The sequence below is a fragment of the Ambystoma mexicanum genome, chromosome 12 (genome assembly GCF_040938575.1).
Source record: "Ambystoma mexicanum isolate Mex_15411 chromosome 12, UKY_AmexF1_1, whole genome shotgun sequence".
NCBI lineage: Eukaryota > Metazoa > Chordata > Amphibia > Caudata > Ambystomatidae > Ambystoma > Ambystoma mexicanum.
The window spans coordinates 1,062,219,522-1,062,233,962 of NC_090936.1; the positions used below are offsets into that span (position 1 = coordinate 1,062,219,522).

The window sequence follows — 14,441 nt, forward strand, 5'->3', positions numbered from 1 at the left end:
CGCATGAGCCTTGTGGTACTCCTCAGGTGACAAGGGAGCGTGCTGTTCTGCCTTAGGTGAGAAGACCTTCATAGTTCTTTCAGAGAGGTAAGACTTTATCCATTGGGTGGCGTTGGGTGAAAATTGTGCAGCTGTGGTTGGGTGGTTGCATAGAATACTATGGTCTACCAAATCGAAAGGCAGCCGAGAGGTCCAATAGGAGGAGCAGGGCAAGCTTTCCTTTCAAGTCGTCCATTGAGACTTTTAAATCTAATAGGGCCGTTTCGGTCCCATGTCTGGGGTGGAAGCCGGATTGTCTAAATCCCAGAATGGTGTTTTCTTCCAAGTATTTCTGAATTTGGAGGTAGGCAACTCTGTCAAAGATTTTTAGTAGGAATGGGACGGTTGTGATCGGGCGGTAATTTGTAATCTGGTCCACATGCACATCTGTGCATTGAGATTTCAACCCACTTCAAACAGGTATGCTGTTGTTTCACAGACTATCCGGTGGGACCACCATAACAAAAAACTGAAAAGGTCGAAAATATGTTGACCAAATTGTAGTTTATCAAGGGTATGTCGATAAATAAAATCCATCTGCTAACCCTTTGTGCTCAGATTTAAACAAATTGGTGGTCCCTCAGCACCACAACGTTTGGCATCAATGTACAGTGGGACTTATGGAAATATTGGCCCCAAACAAGAAGGTCGACTGTGTCCAAACCAGGGAAGGAAACTTGCTATGATAAGGAACGTGCACAGGGTTGATGCAATGCCGCAGCAGGTGCTTGCTTCCCACTCCCCGATGCCTACGGCGTGACCGTGGGCCCCTGGGCAGTGGGAAGCAGACCAGCTGTGGTCCCCAGGTCCTCCAGCCGCCACTCGTCCTGCCAGCACTGCTGCCAGCTTCCTCTGCTGACGGGGCAGGGGAAACCGCCAGCGTGAAGAGAGATAAGGGGTGGGGTGCTAGAGTATTTAAGCTGCCTGCAGAGGCCCCAGTGCACTTCCTGATCGGATCAGAATGAAGGGGCTGCTCGTCTTCTGCGCGCTTCTGGGCGCCGCGCTCGCCAAGGAGAATTTTGTCGGGTAAGCTGTTTCCCCGGGTCTTTCACTCTCCCCAACCCCAGCGTGGCTGCCTATAGAACGCTGGAGTCTGCATTTCTGTTCTCTCAAAATAAAAAGACCCCACGTATTGCAAAAACAACACACGTATATTTTGTTTGGAGGCAGCTGACGCAACCCCTAAGGTCACTGGCCAATTCTCGCACAATGTCGTCACTGCACCAGTGGGAGTTCCATAGAATCCGAGTCTTGTAGCAGCGTTTTGCAAATTGTGCGAATCCACCTTCCTCTCTAAATACTCGGCTTTCAGCGCTACCCTGCTGGAAATTGAAGTTGACTGTTCTAAGTGACTTCTACTGGATCCGGTTGTCGGTTTAAGGTTTTTTAGACATCCAGTATACTTCTCTATGAGGATAAGTCAAATCTTCTGTCCCATCCCACACAACAGCAGGTTGCATGTCTTTGCCAAACAATGACTACAAGTATGTTCCCATAGTACACTGCTTCTGTTGATGTGTGCCCTGAAGGTACAGTAGTAAAACTCAAAGGAGGTGGTTTTTTGGGCTCGCATCACTTTGTTTTCTGGTCCAATGGAAGTGGCATCTGGTTGTATTGTGTCTTTTAACGAGTTAATAGTATTCAATAGATTACAAAAGTGCAACATGTGGCCTGATCTGCGTGTGCATGCTAAGAAAATGCCCAGAAAATTTAGCATACATCATGTATTGGGTTAAGCTGCATGGACTCCTTCCCTGGGCCCACCTATATGATGTGCAGACCCTCCCTGGCAAGAAGTCCTGGCTGCACCAATATACACCCCCACAGGCCTGTTTTTTAACTCGGAGCATAGATAACCCAAATACACCTCTGCGCCTCTTTTCACGTTGGCACATCACTGCTGCATGTGGCATTGCCAGGCCACCGATGCCACTTCACCTCTCTTTGGCTGTAGAAGGTGATAAGGGGACACGTGGGAGATCCCCAAGTTTATTTGGAGTGTCGTAAACTAACCCAGCCCATCTCCATACCCACCATCTGGCTTGCAGGATGCCAATCCATTTGGGTGCAAGGAAGCAATCTAGTGACGGGTCACTTGGCAGTTGGGAGCATTTAAGTGCACAGCGAAGGGTCATGGTCCGGGGTACCCCTTGCTTTACATATAAAGAGGTAATGCTGCTTCAGGCCAGGTGGAGCAAATCTGGTCTAGTAGTGAATTTGCTGACTTTGGAGCCTGAAAACCTGGGGTCCAAATTTCAGCGTTTGGCACGTGTCCTAACACTGTGGGCCTCATTACGACCCTGGCGCTAAGGGGTCTGCGCCAGCGTTAGCTGCGCGGACCCCTTACCGCCAACTACGAGTTTCTGGAGCGCCATGGTCATTTTTCCGCCCGCTTTTTGCGGGCGGAAAAATCCATGGCGCTCTGGGACCTTGGTGTTAATTACGCCACCGTATTTTACGGTGGCGTAATTAACTCCTTCCCCACTCCCATTGAGCCCTATGGGGCCGAAATGGGAATGGGGAAGGGTAAATGGGTCAATGGGGACTTACCGCCCCGCCGACCTCGGAATGGGGCGGTAAGTCCGCCATCCGCCATGGCGTAAAGGGACTTTGCGCCATGGCCGGAAAGTCCGTCGATGGCGGTAAAAATCCGCCAGGGTCGTAATGAGGGCCTGTGTGTGATTTTGGGCAGATGCCTTTATCTACCTATGCCCTAACGTGTAAATATATATGCAATGTTAATATCTTAGAAGCAGCTGTAGAGTATGACCTTTGGTGACATCCCAATTACATGGCCTCTATCCGCAGCAGACCGACGTTCACATCCTGGTTTCTGCAGCCGGGTCTCAGCTGCCCGACTCACACTGATCCTTTGTAAAGTAGTACTCTGCTCCTTGTAAAGTGGCACTCTGCTCCTTGTAAAGTGGCACTCTTCTCCTTGTAAAGTAGTACTCTCCTCCTTCTAAAGTGGCACTCTGCTCCTTGTAAAGTAGTACTCTGCTCCTTGTAAAGTAGTACTCTGCTCCTTGTAAAGTGGCACTCTGCTCCTTGTAAAGTAGTACTCTGCTCCTTGTAAAGTGGCACTCTGCTCCTTGTAAAGTAGTACTCTGCTCCTTGTAAAGTGGTACTCTGCTCCTTGTAAAGTAGTACTCTGCTCCTTGTAAAGTGGTACTCTGCTCCTTGTAAAGTGGCTCTCTGCCACTTTGTAAAGTAGTACTCTGCTCCTTGTAAAGTGGTACTCTGCTCCTTGTAAAGTGGTTCACTGCCCCTTTGTAAAGTAGTACTCTACTCCTTGTAAAGAGGTACTCTGCTCCTTTGTAAAGTGGTACTCTGCTCCTTGTAAAGTGGCACTCTGCTCCTTGTAAAGTGGTACTCTGCTCCTTGTAAAGTGGCACTCTGCTCCTTGTAAAGTGGTATTCTGCTCTTTGTAAAGTGGTACTCTGCTGCTTGTAAAGTGGTATTCTGCTCCTTGTAAAGTGGTATTCTGCTCTTTGTAAAGTGGTACTCTGCTCCTTGTAAAGTGGTACTCTGCTCTTTGTAAAGTGGTTCACTGCCCCTTTGTAAAGTAGTACTCTGCTCCTTGTAAAGTGGTACTCTGCTCCTTGTAAAGTGGTATTCTGCTCTTTGAAAAGTGGTACTCTGCTGCTTGTAAAGTGGTATTCTGCTCCTTGTAAAGTGGTATTCTGCTCTTTGTAAAGTGGTACTCTGCTGCTTGTAAAGTGGTATTCTGCTCCTTGTAAAGTGGTACTCTGCTGCTTGTAAAGTGGTATTCTGCTCCTTGTAAAGTGGTATTCTGCTCCTTGTAAAGTGGTACTCTGCTCTTTGTAAAGTGGTACTCTGCTGCTTGTAAAGTGGTACTCTGCTCCTTGTAAAGTGGTATTCTGCTCCTTGTAAAGTGGTATTCTGCTCTTTGTAAAGTGGTATTCTGCTCTTTGTAAAGTGGTACTCTGCTGCTTGTAAAGTGGTATTCTGCTCCTTGTAAAGTGGTACTCTGCTGCTTGTAAAGTGGTATTCTGCTCCTTGTAAAGTGGTATTCTGCTCCTTGTAAAGTGGTACTCTGCTCTTTGTAAAGTGGTACTCTGCTGCTTGTAAAGTGGTACTCTGCTCCTTGTAAAGTGGTATTCTGCTCCTTGTAAAGTGGTATTCTGCTCTTTGTAAAGTGGTATTCTGCTCTTTGTAAAGTGGTACTCTGCTGCTTGTAAAGTGGTATTCTGCTCCTTGTAAAGTGGTATTCTGCTCTTTGTAAAGTGGTATTCTGCTCTTTGTAAAGTGGTACTCTGCTCCTTGTAAAGTGGTACTCTGCTCTTTGTAAAGTGGTTCACTGCCCCTTTGTACACTGTAGTGGCTCGAACTGAGTTGAGTGAGGTGTCTCAAGGTGATAAACAGGCTGTAACCTGCTTCTGAGCTGCAGAGTTACTGTGAGGCCCAGTCGAGGGTCTCCAGGGACAAGGTGAGTCGTTTGTTTCTCTGCTCCTTCTCCAGGTAGCGTCTGTGACATGCATGGGGTCCTTCACCTCCAGTGAGCAGGGCCCTGATTCCAGTGCCCAGGCATCAGAGAAGTCTTGTCCCTCAGCAAGTTCACCCCAAATGTTCCATTGAGATGGGTAGTGAGACAAGCTTTCCTCTTCCTTGGAGCCTTTTGTCTTCATCTCTATGGAGCAGGTCTTTGGAATAGACTGTATTGCCAACAGGATTCCAGTGATCCGTTGTGCCTTGAAGTCCCAAGATGAAACAACTAAGGGGAGGTTTCCCCCTTATAAAAGAAAAATGCTGGTTCAGAGCATGCCTGATGTCAAATGTCCAATCAAGGCTGCTGTAACAAGTGTCCTGATGTCATACCCAGAGTGCTTTGACTGAAGGAAGAGGGGAGGAGGAAGGAAGTTTGTGGAGCCCTAACAGAATCCAAGATGCAGGAAAGCCTCTCAGGGCTTAACCTAGCTTCCTGGCTACTCAAACTCCTCCCCTTCCTTTGTCTACCTACATCAAAAGGATTCCAGCAATCGACAACTGCGTCCAAGGGGGCTTTTATCAAGACAAGGATGTCTATGAAACACTGGTTTCCAGCCAAACCCCCCTGGACCCCAGGGAGTGTTCCAACAACAAGGAAGATGTGAATCAAAGAGAGGATTTTCCTTGGTGGGCCCTAAACTCTGTTGTGAGTTCAGCAACCATGACAAACTATATACACACCAGACATTGCCATGGATGAGTCACCTCACCAAGCTGAAAATAATATGGAACCCAAAAGCGTGTGGCTCTATAACTCTGCGATCCCAGGAGCCACCTTGTGAAACCAGGCATGCCTTTTATTTAATTATCATTGACTACCACCAGGCTGATGGGTGTACACAATTATTATATTTTGAATCAGTGGTGCTTGCAGTAAATAGGCCATCTCTGCATGTTGGAACTTTGGTATTCAGCAGCTGAGTTCAGGAATGTACTTAGGATCGATGAACCTGCCCTGTTGCCCGCGCAAGGCAGCTCCTGGTGGATGTCAGTAGGCAGTCACGCCAGGCACGTGGTACATTGTGCTTTTTGGCATACAGCATTTATGAAAGTGAGTCTGATTAGCAGAACTCGCTTTCAGAGACAGAATTACTTGCATCATTGTATTACTAAAAATCACCCAAAAGCTCTGTCTTTTCCACCCTCGCAAATGGCATTCCAATACAGAGCGGTTTTACAATTATTTTGCAGTAATACAAGGGATCAATGTACAAGTATGCCATCCTCTTGTATTAGTTTGTTGTACATGTGACTCCTGAAAGGTAGAACAAGTTAAACTTACTTATCCCCTATGGAAAGAGGACCTTAATCTAATCCAGCCAGAGAGGGACTAGTGGATATCCAAAATGTTGCGGTGCATATATGAGCAGGTAAGAGGGAGCTGGAGAGGATGGCATGGCCATATGAAAGGTGTTCCCCGCCTCATCTTCCTCAATACAAGCTGTGCTAAAAGTGATACCAGGCTGGTCTGTGCTGCCCACAGGTGGTGGCTTTGACGAAGGACAAGCTAGCCCATTGTAGACCACCACCCATCCCCTCTTGCTATACAGGGAGGTGGAGTAATTGGCATGTTAGTGGCACCGGGAACACTAAGTGGATATTCCCTTTTCAGGACGTATGCTGTGCCAGTGCCCAAAATGCAGTTTGTGTGTCTAGCTTGAAAACCCAGAGTGGGTTTGCGCTTCAAGATCTAACTTGGAGATTCTTGAGTAGGGAGTTAAAACAGGAAAAGTGTATGGACTTTGAGTGACAAGAAAGAGTTTTCTAGGGGTAAAAAAACAGGGCACAAGGAAGAGGGCATGAAGATTGGTGACACGAATGGAAGCAGAGAGTAGTGTGAGGAGTCAGAAATGAAGGTCGGATACAAAGGTTTTGGTTAAAGATTTTGTTAACAAAAATGGGTTAGGAAAATGCCCCTCTTACCCTGCTCTAAGAGGAATTTCCCTACCTAAAACCAAAAACTTAGGGTCTTCCCACGTCAGGATGTCAAAATCAAAACTGTCCTTGTGTCCAAAACGTTCTATCCTGACCCTCACACTACAAACCAAATCATAAGGTCAAAAGGGAAATGTCTTTAACCTGGTGACTGCAAAAAGAGTTCATAAAGGAAAAACAGAATAGCTCCAACATAAAAGTTCTCCAAGGTAAAAGAACCTTGGTTCCATAGGGTGATTCTATTCCCCGGGATTCTTCAATACTATGCCAATGACTCTTGGTCTAACCGTTTTTTGTGTCTTTCCTGGTGCACAACAATCCTTTTTGTTACAAAGCTCCTTGGCCTTGTGGTTCCTTCTTCCTAAAGTTCCTTCTTTGATTTAACAAACACAGTCCTTTCTTGGGATTTCCTGTAGATTTACATCTGCCTGGTATACTCCCATGCCAGGACTTCTTATGCACTTGTGACAGCCTGATGTACTCCCCTGCCAGGACTTCTTATGCACTTGTGACAGTCTGGTGTTCTCCCCTGACAGGAATTCTTATGCACTTGTGACAGCCTGGTGTACCCCCCTGCCAGGACTTCCTATGCACTTGTGACTGCCTGGTTTACTCCCCTGACAGGACTTCTTATGCATTTGTGACTGCCTGGTTTACTCACCTGACAGGACTTCTTATGTACTTGTGACAACCTGGTGTACTCCCCTGCCAGGACTTTGTGTGCACTTGTGGCTGCCTGGGTTACTCCCCTGACAGGACTTCTTATGCACTTGTGACTGCCTGGTTTACTCCCCTGACAGGACTTCTTATGCACTTTTGACTGCCTGGTTTATTCCCATGACAGGACTTTTTATGCACTTGTGATAGCCTGGTATACTCCCCTGCCAGGACTTCTTGTGCACTTGTGGCTGCCTGGTTTACTCCCCTAACAGGACTTCTTATGCATTTGTGACTGCCTGGTTTACTCACCTGACAGGACTTCTTATGTACTTGTGACAGCCTGGTGTACTCCCCTGCCAGGACTTCGTGTGCACTTGTGGCTGCCTGGTTTACTCCCCTAACAGGACTTCTTATGCATTTGTGACTGCCTGGTTTACTCACCTGACAGGACTTCTTATGCATTTGTGACTGCCTGGTTTATTCCCATGACAGGACTTCTTATGCACTTTTGACTGCCTGGTTTATTCCCATGACAGGACTTCTTATGCACTTGTGATAGCCTGGCATACTCCCCTGCCAGGACTTCTTGTGCACTTGTGGCTGCCTGGTTTACTCCCCTAACAGGACTTCTTATGCATTTGTGACTGCCTGGTTTACTCACCTGACAGGACTTCTTATGTACTTGTGACAGCCTGGTGTACTCCCCTGCCAGGACTTCGTGTGCACTTGTGGCTGCCTGGTTTACTCCCCTAACAGGACTTCTTATGCATTTGTGACTGCCTGGTTTACTCACCTGACAGGACTTCTTATGCACTTGTGATAGCCTAGTATACTCCCCTGCCAGGACTTCTTGTGCACTTGTGGCTGCCTGGTTTACTCCCCTAACAGGACTTCTTATGCATTTGTGACTGCCTGGTTTACTCACCTGACAGGACTTCTTATGTACTTGTGACAGCTTGGTGTACCCCCCTGCCAGGACTTCCTATGCACTTGTGACTGCCTGGTTTACTCCCCTGACAGGACTTCTTATGCATTTGTGACTGCCTGGTTTACTCACCTGACAGGACTTCTTATGTACTTGTGACAGCCTGGTGTACTCCCCTGCCAGGACTTCGTGTGCACTTGTGGCTGCCTGGTTTACTCCCCTAACAGGACTTCTTATGCATTTGTGACTGCCTGGTTTACTCACCTGACAGGACTTCTTATGTACTTGTGACAGCCTGGTGTACTCCCCTGCCAGGACTTCTTGTGCACTTGTGGCTGCCTGGTTTACTCCCCTAACAGGACTTCTCACATTCATAGGTAAACAGTTCCTCTTTTAATTCCACAATCGCATATATCTTCGTTGGTTCAGTATATCTGATTGTTTCAACATTCGCTCTTGGTTTTCCCCAAATCTACATTCCATATTCTCATGTATGGCTGGGGCTCGTATTTGCAATGTCCCTTCTTGATTTTCAAACAATCTATCCAATGTCTTTGTGGCTTTGAAGTTTACATGTTTGGCGCGATTGCCGAAATGCCCCGGGGTTCCCAATTTCCTTTGCTTGACTCACCGGCTCTGTGTGGCATCTTTGGTTGTCCCATTCGCGCTTACGCGTTAATGCTTTGACTCCCATTTTCCACTCTCGACTGCTTCCATGTAATTGCGGTTCCTCTCACCGCGTCCCTTCAGCACGCCTCCCTACCTTCAGTCCTGGTATTAAAGCATTGCTTTCTCTGACTGCCGAACGCTTAGGAGTCTTCCCTCTGTTCCTGGCGTGTCTGTGGCACATCCTGCCCGCGCAACATTTCTCAACCTCCTTGCTGGCGAGCCTATTGGCTCGCCACACTGGTCTGTGCTGCCAGGACCCACGTGCCTTGCAGAGGGGTATGACTTCTTCCAAACAGGAACCTCTTGCACTTGGTTTTCGATCTTTAAATGTCCCACACATAGATGCACTGTGAAAACAAATAGCATGCTCACTGTAATTGAGGCTCTTTCCGCTCTGTATTACTCCCTTCTTCCTCCTCCCAGTAATTGGGTAATTGTGGGAGATGAAGCCCATTGATGTTGACTGAGGCGAATGACTTGACAAATTACTTTCAATCTTTCTAAATGAAGAGCCAGTTCTACGTGATAATTAGAACTGGAAAAGATAGGCTTGGAGATTTGACCCTTTTGTCCCTGGATGGAAATTTGGTTAAAAAGGCTTTGGGAAAAGGTTTCTAAATGTTCCCTAAAAAGGGGTAGAGACACGTGGCGATAGGTCATTAGGGTATTGGGTATCAAGGGGTCTTCTTCATGGGAAAATAGGGATACCATGTCTCATCCAATTAAGCCATAACATCTCCCCGGTGGCTATCCTCTCCCATGTGTTCCTCCCTCATATAACCGTCCCCACGGTCAGGATGAGGTAGCGGCTGCCGTCCCCTGGCCACATGGGAAGAGGTTACCACCGGGGGATTCGTGATGACTCCATTGGACTCATCACAGTAGACAGGGAACCCTGAGGTCTGTCGACTACACTCATTGTTAGTGTTGTGTTTTATGTCAGTGGAACACCTGAGTGTGTTCAGCTGTAATATAGTCTTATTACTTAGGGCCCCTCATTGTGTTTGCACACTGTGAATACAAGGCCTACTTTCCAAGCCAGATATTATTAAGCTTTGTTGGTATTCAAACGTGTGACCTTCAGGTTGTCTCCAGGTCTGAACAGCTGGCACCATAACCAGCTGAGCGTGCATACATTCCTAACCAATGTATGTGGTAGATATTCTGTGGTCGAATACATCCTAGGACTAGAAGCATGCACATTTGATAGGACTAAGGATACTGGCAGTACACATATTGTTCCTATTTCCCTTTTGGTGCCACTTCCCAATTGTCACCAATTCCATCTCAACACGCCTCTTTCTTTCTACAGACACCAGGTCCTTCGAATTTTCCCGGCGGATGAGGCGCAGATGTCCCTGGTGCAGTCCCTGGAGGAGCTGGACCACTTGCAGGTACTGTGAAAGTTCTCGAGGCAGCTGCTCTGGCCTGATGCTTAGCTGCTGTCTTGGGAGCAGCAGACATTGGTTTGAATCCTGCTGTCGCCATTTTAGGTGTTCTCTCTGGTCACAGCCGTCTTTCTTACAGCCCACACCCGTGACCATTGGATCCAACAGATTTAACTAAAAGACCTTCACAGGTAGATTGCAGGGGCTACGTACCTTACACATAGTATGTATATAGAAGTGAAGAGATGGGTAACTATCAATAAAAGGAATATATTCCATAGAATGGTTCCACGTGATAACTTCTAGTCAACAGATAAAATTTGAGTTGTCTTTGATGTCGCTCAGTCGGAACCCCAAGGTGAAACAAGCCCTGATGCTGATTGGTGCCCAAATACAATTTTAAGTTGTGTATGCCCCCCCTCACCGTTCATTGTCCACCACTGCCCTGTTCCTAGGCACCATCACTAAGGGGGGAAATAAGACATGAAGGATACATAGGCAACATGGCCCAAAAGAGATTACCTAGGAGCTCCTCTTGCTCCTAATCGTAATTTGACAGTGGGGCCTGGTACGTTTGCACTCAGGCGTAGCCAGGTCCCCCCGCCAAATGTTTGCCATTTGCACGGCAGCACTCTGATGTGCAAAGTGAGTAAACGCTGCCTAGCTTGCTCACATAGCGGGCAGCATTTAATTCTAATTGTACACGTTGCCTAATGTGCAGGCATGTCAGGCAGCGTGTACAATGGATCCCAATGGGGTCCACCTGCTTTATGCTGCATCATAAACAGGTGGACCCCATAGGGATCCACAGCATTTGCGCCGGCATGAAAATCGGTGCCGGCGCAACTGCAAGAGCATTTGTCTGGCGGAGAGGAAGGAAGGTGGTGGAAATGGAGGCTGCGTTCCGCCCCTCCACTCCTCCTTACAAATGGTGGTAAATGAGCCGTGGCGTGACTGAAAGTCTTTCATTCACCTTACGTCGCTTTAGAACATGAGCTCCCTAGAGTCCTGCCACCCTCCCCCACCTCCCTCTACTTTTACCTTCCTTACCTCTCCACAAATCTGGAGACCTGGTAAGGCAGAGAACAGTCTGCATTCCCCTCGATATTCAATTGGTGTGATGTCATTGTAGTAGGATACAGCCTTTAGAAACATCTTTATGCCCTAATGGCCTCACACAGCAGAACAATCTTCTCCCACCCCTCCACCCCCGCTTGAGGTATCGCCCTCTGTCTTTTCCAAACATTTTTGATATTGTCTTTACTTCAGGTGCACAGTAATTAATCGCATTCTTTTTCCCTCCCACCCCTCTCTGTCCCTTTGTAGCTGGACTTTTGGAAGACCCTCACACAGCCTGGAAGTCCTGTGGATATTCGGGTTCCCTTCCCCAGTGTCCAAGCCGTCAAAATCTTCTTGGAGTCCAACAGCATCCAGTATGATATCATGATTGAGGACCTGCAGGTTAGTGCATGCATGGCTGAGTATTGCGGTGGCGCGCGGCACGTGGCGCGCTGCTGACTAGATCAGCGGAAGAGTGCAAATTCTAGGGCACTGAACAATGCACCTCGTGGCTGTTCCAAGGCCAGTGCAAAGGGAGTACTGCACAATGTTATGTCTTGCGGGGCCAATGGTAGCATGTAGAGGGCGCTATATGATGGGCGTACTGACTTGACCAACTGTAGTGCCATGGGAGTGCTGTGAAATGGGCCTAGTTGCTGAATCAAGCATAGAGTGCACTGCAGACGGTGCTGCACAGTGGAGCTTCGGCTGGACCAGTGCTAGTGAGCAGACAGGATTAAACAAGGGGACTTCTGACCAGTGGACAGGCAACACAGAGGTGCTGTGCAATGGGCTTGGTTGCTGGAGCAAGGGTAGGTCACGGTGGGTCCCATCTAATTGTCCTCATGTTCGGGCCAACGATAAGAGGGTCTTGGTCCAGGGCAAGATTGCAGCTGCATCCCTCTGCTGCACATCTGCAGCAGAATTGAATGCCTCTTGGCCACAGCAAACCTGCATCATTGAGCCTGGAAATTACTAGGGCATAGTTGGCTACAGTTCAGGATTCAAAAGAGGTGGTGGTTTCATTCAAGTACCAGTTCTCTGTGCTCCTCCCTTTGTGCATGTCTTTGTGTACCTCTGACTAGGATCTGTATGTTAAATCTGTGTGTGCATTAATTCATTTGATCTCTAGGGTTAACCCTGCGTATCGCTGTACACATCTCTATGCAGTTCTAATGCCTGTGGTCAGCTCTGGTTCCGAACTCACTACTGCCTGTGATGAGCTCTGCGCTTTCCAGGGTTTTTTGCTGACTCTATGTTCTCATGATCACGCCCATCATGCCCATGGGTAGCTGCATGTCTCCAGGCCCATGAATCTGTTGTCTATGGTTAACTCTTCATTTCTAGGCTCAATGCTCTAATGTCTATAGTTAGGTCTGTATTCCCAGGATGACTCCTGTAACGTGTATAGTTAGCCCTGGGTTTCCAGGCTCACTTACCTGATGTTTATAGTTAGCCCTGTGTTTCCAGGCTCACTTGTCTAATGTCTATAGATAGCTCTCAGTTTGCAGGCTCACTTACCTGATGTCTGTAGTTAACCCTGTGTTTTTCAGGCCCACTTATTTAATGTCTTTAGTTAGCCCTGGGTTTCCAGGCTCACTTTTCCTGGTGTCTATAGTTAACCCTGGGTTTTCAAGCTCAGTTACCTGATGTTTACAGTTAGCCCTGTGTTTCCAGGCTCACGTGTCTAATGTCTATAGTTAGCCCAGAGTTCACAGGCTCACTTACCCGATGTCTATAATTAACCATGCGTTTTCCAGGCTCACTTATCTGATGTCTATAGTTAACCCTATGTTTCCAGGCTCCCTTACCTGATGTCTATAGTTAGCCCTGGGCTATTAGGCTCACTTACCCGATGTCTATAGTTAGCCCTGGGTTTCAGGCTCAGTTACCTGATGTTTATAGTGAGCCCAGTGTTTCCAGGCTAACTTGTCTAATGCCTATAGTTAGCCCTGAGTTCTCAGGCTCACTTACCTGATGTCTATAGTTAACCCTGTGTTTTCCAGGCTCATTTATCTGATGTCTATAGTTACCCCTGTGTTTCCAGGCTCACTTACCCGATGTCTATGGTTAGCCATGGGTTTTCAGGCTCACTTACCTGATGTTTATAGTTAGCCCTGTGTTTCCAAGCTCACTTACCTGATGTCTATAGTTAGCCCTGGGTTTTCAGGCTCACTTACCTGATGTTTATAGTTAGCCCTGTGTTTCCAGGCTCACTTGACTAATGTCTATAGTTAGCCCTGAGTCTGCAGACTCACTTACCTGATGTCTATAGTTAACCTAACCCTGTGTTTCCAGGCTCACTTACCTGATGTCTATAGTTAACCCTGTGTTTCCAGGCTCACTTAGCTGATGGATATGGTAAGCTTTGCTTTCCCAGGAATATTCTCTAATTATCTCTACGTTTCCAAGCCCACACCTCAGTTGCCTATAGTTAAACCTTCATCTCCAGGTCACGCCACTAATGGCCACGGCCACGTCTGTATTTCAGGGATATTCCTCTAACGTCCATAGTTAGGTGTATGTTTCCAGGTGCACACATCGTGTGTGTCTAGCTAACTCTCTGTTTCCAGGCTCACTCATCTGCTGTCTATTGTTAGCTGTATCCAGGCTCACAGTGCTAATATCTATTTATAACTTTTGGTTTCCAAGGGACTCCTCTAACGTCTATAGCTAGGTCTATGTTTCCAGGTGCACACCTATGATGTGTACAGTAAACTCTGAATTTTCAGACCACCTCCTCTATTTTCTAGTGTTAGCTCTGTGTTTGCAGGGACAGCCCTTTAATATCCGTAGTCCTCACTGTGATTCCAAGTTCGGTCCTCTGATATCTATAGTTAAGTGCAGGCCCAAACTCCTAAGGGCAGATTCTCCAAATGGGCCATCTAAAAATGGGGCTGAGGATGTGCTGTTTTTCGATGCCGAATTTTGGGAAATGTGAAGGCCTACTTTTGCTCAAAGGTGACCTGCGCATTTCCAGGGGGCTGAGCTGCAGGGTAAATGATACGCTGGCCAGCCCACGTGCCTACATTAGTGTCAGAAGCACGCTCCCAACATTAATGGATTACAGGAGCCCATACGCATGTGGGTGGTGGGAGCGCTTCTGACCATGGTAGGCCCTTAAAGGGTCTGTCGCTATTAAATGTCAACCAAAAGAAAAACATTCCTATCAGTGTTTGAGGGATAGAAATGTAATTTGGAAAGCCAGTGGTGCAGACTACTGCTGTGACACTCAATAAATATGCATGTCAGGGTAA

The 14,441-nt window shown here is 47.3% G+C and overlaps 1 protein-coding gene across 1 annotated transcript in view; it reads left to right on the top strand.

Moving 5' to 3' along the window:
• Positions 1 to 987: 987 nt before the first annotated feature.
• The window catches only part of LOC138514246 (carboxypeptidase A1-like), a 46,708-nt gene continuing 33,254 nt past the window's right edge, over positions 988 to 14,441 (top strand). Inside the window, exons 1-3 of the mRNA XM_069629611.1 lie at positions 988 to 1,065; positions 10,050 to 10,131; positions 11,452 to 11,586. Of these exons, the coding sequence (XP_069485712.1) occupies positions 1,001 to 1,065; positions 10,050 to 10,131; positions 11,452 to 11,586 (282 nt within the window). The 5' untranslated portion in view covers positions 988 to 1,000. The remainder of the gene's footprint in view (positions 1,066 to 10,049; positions 10,132 to 11,451; positions 11,587 to 14,441) is intronic.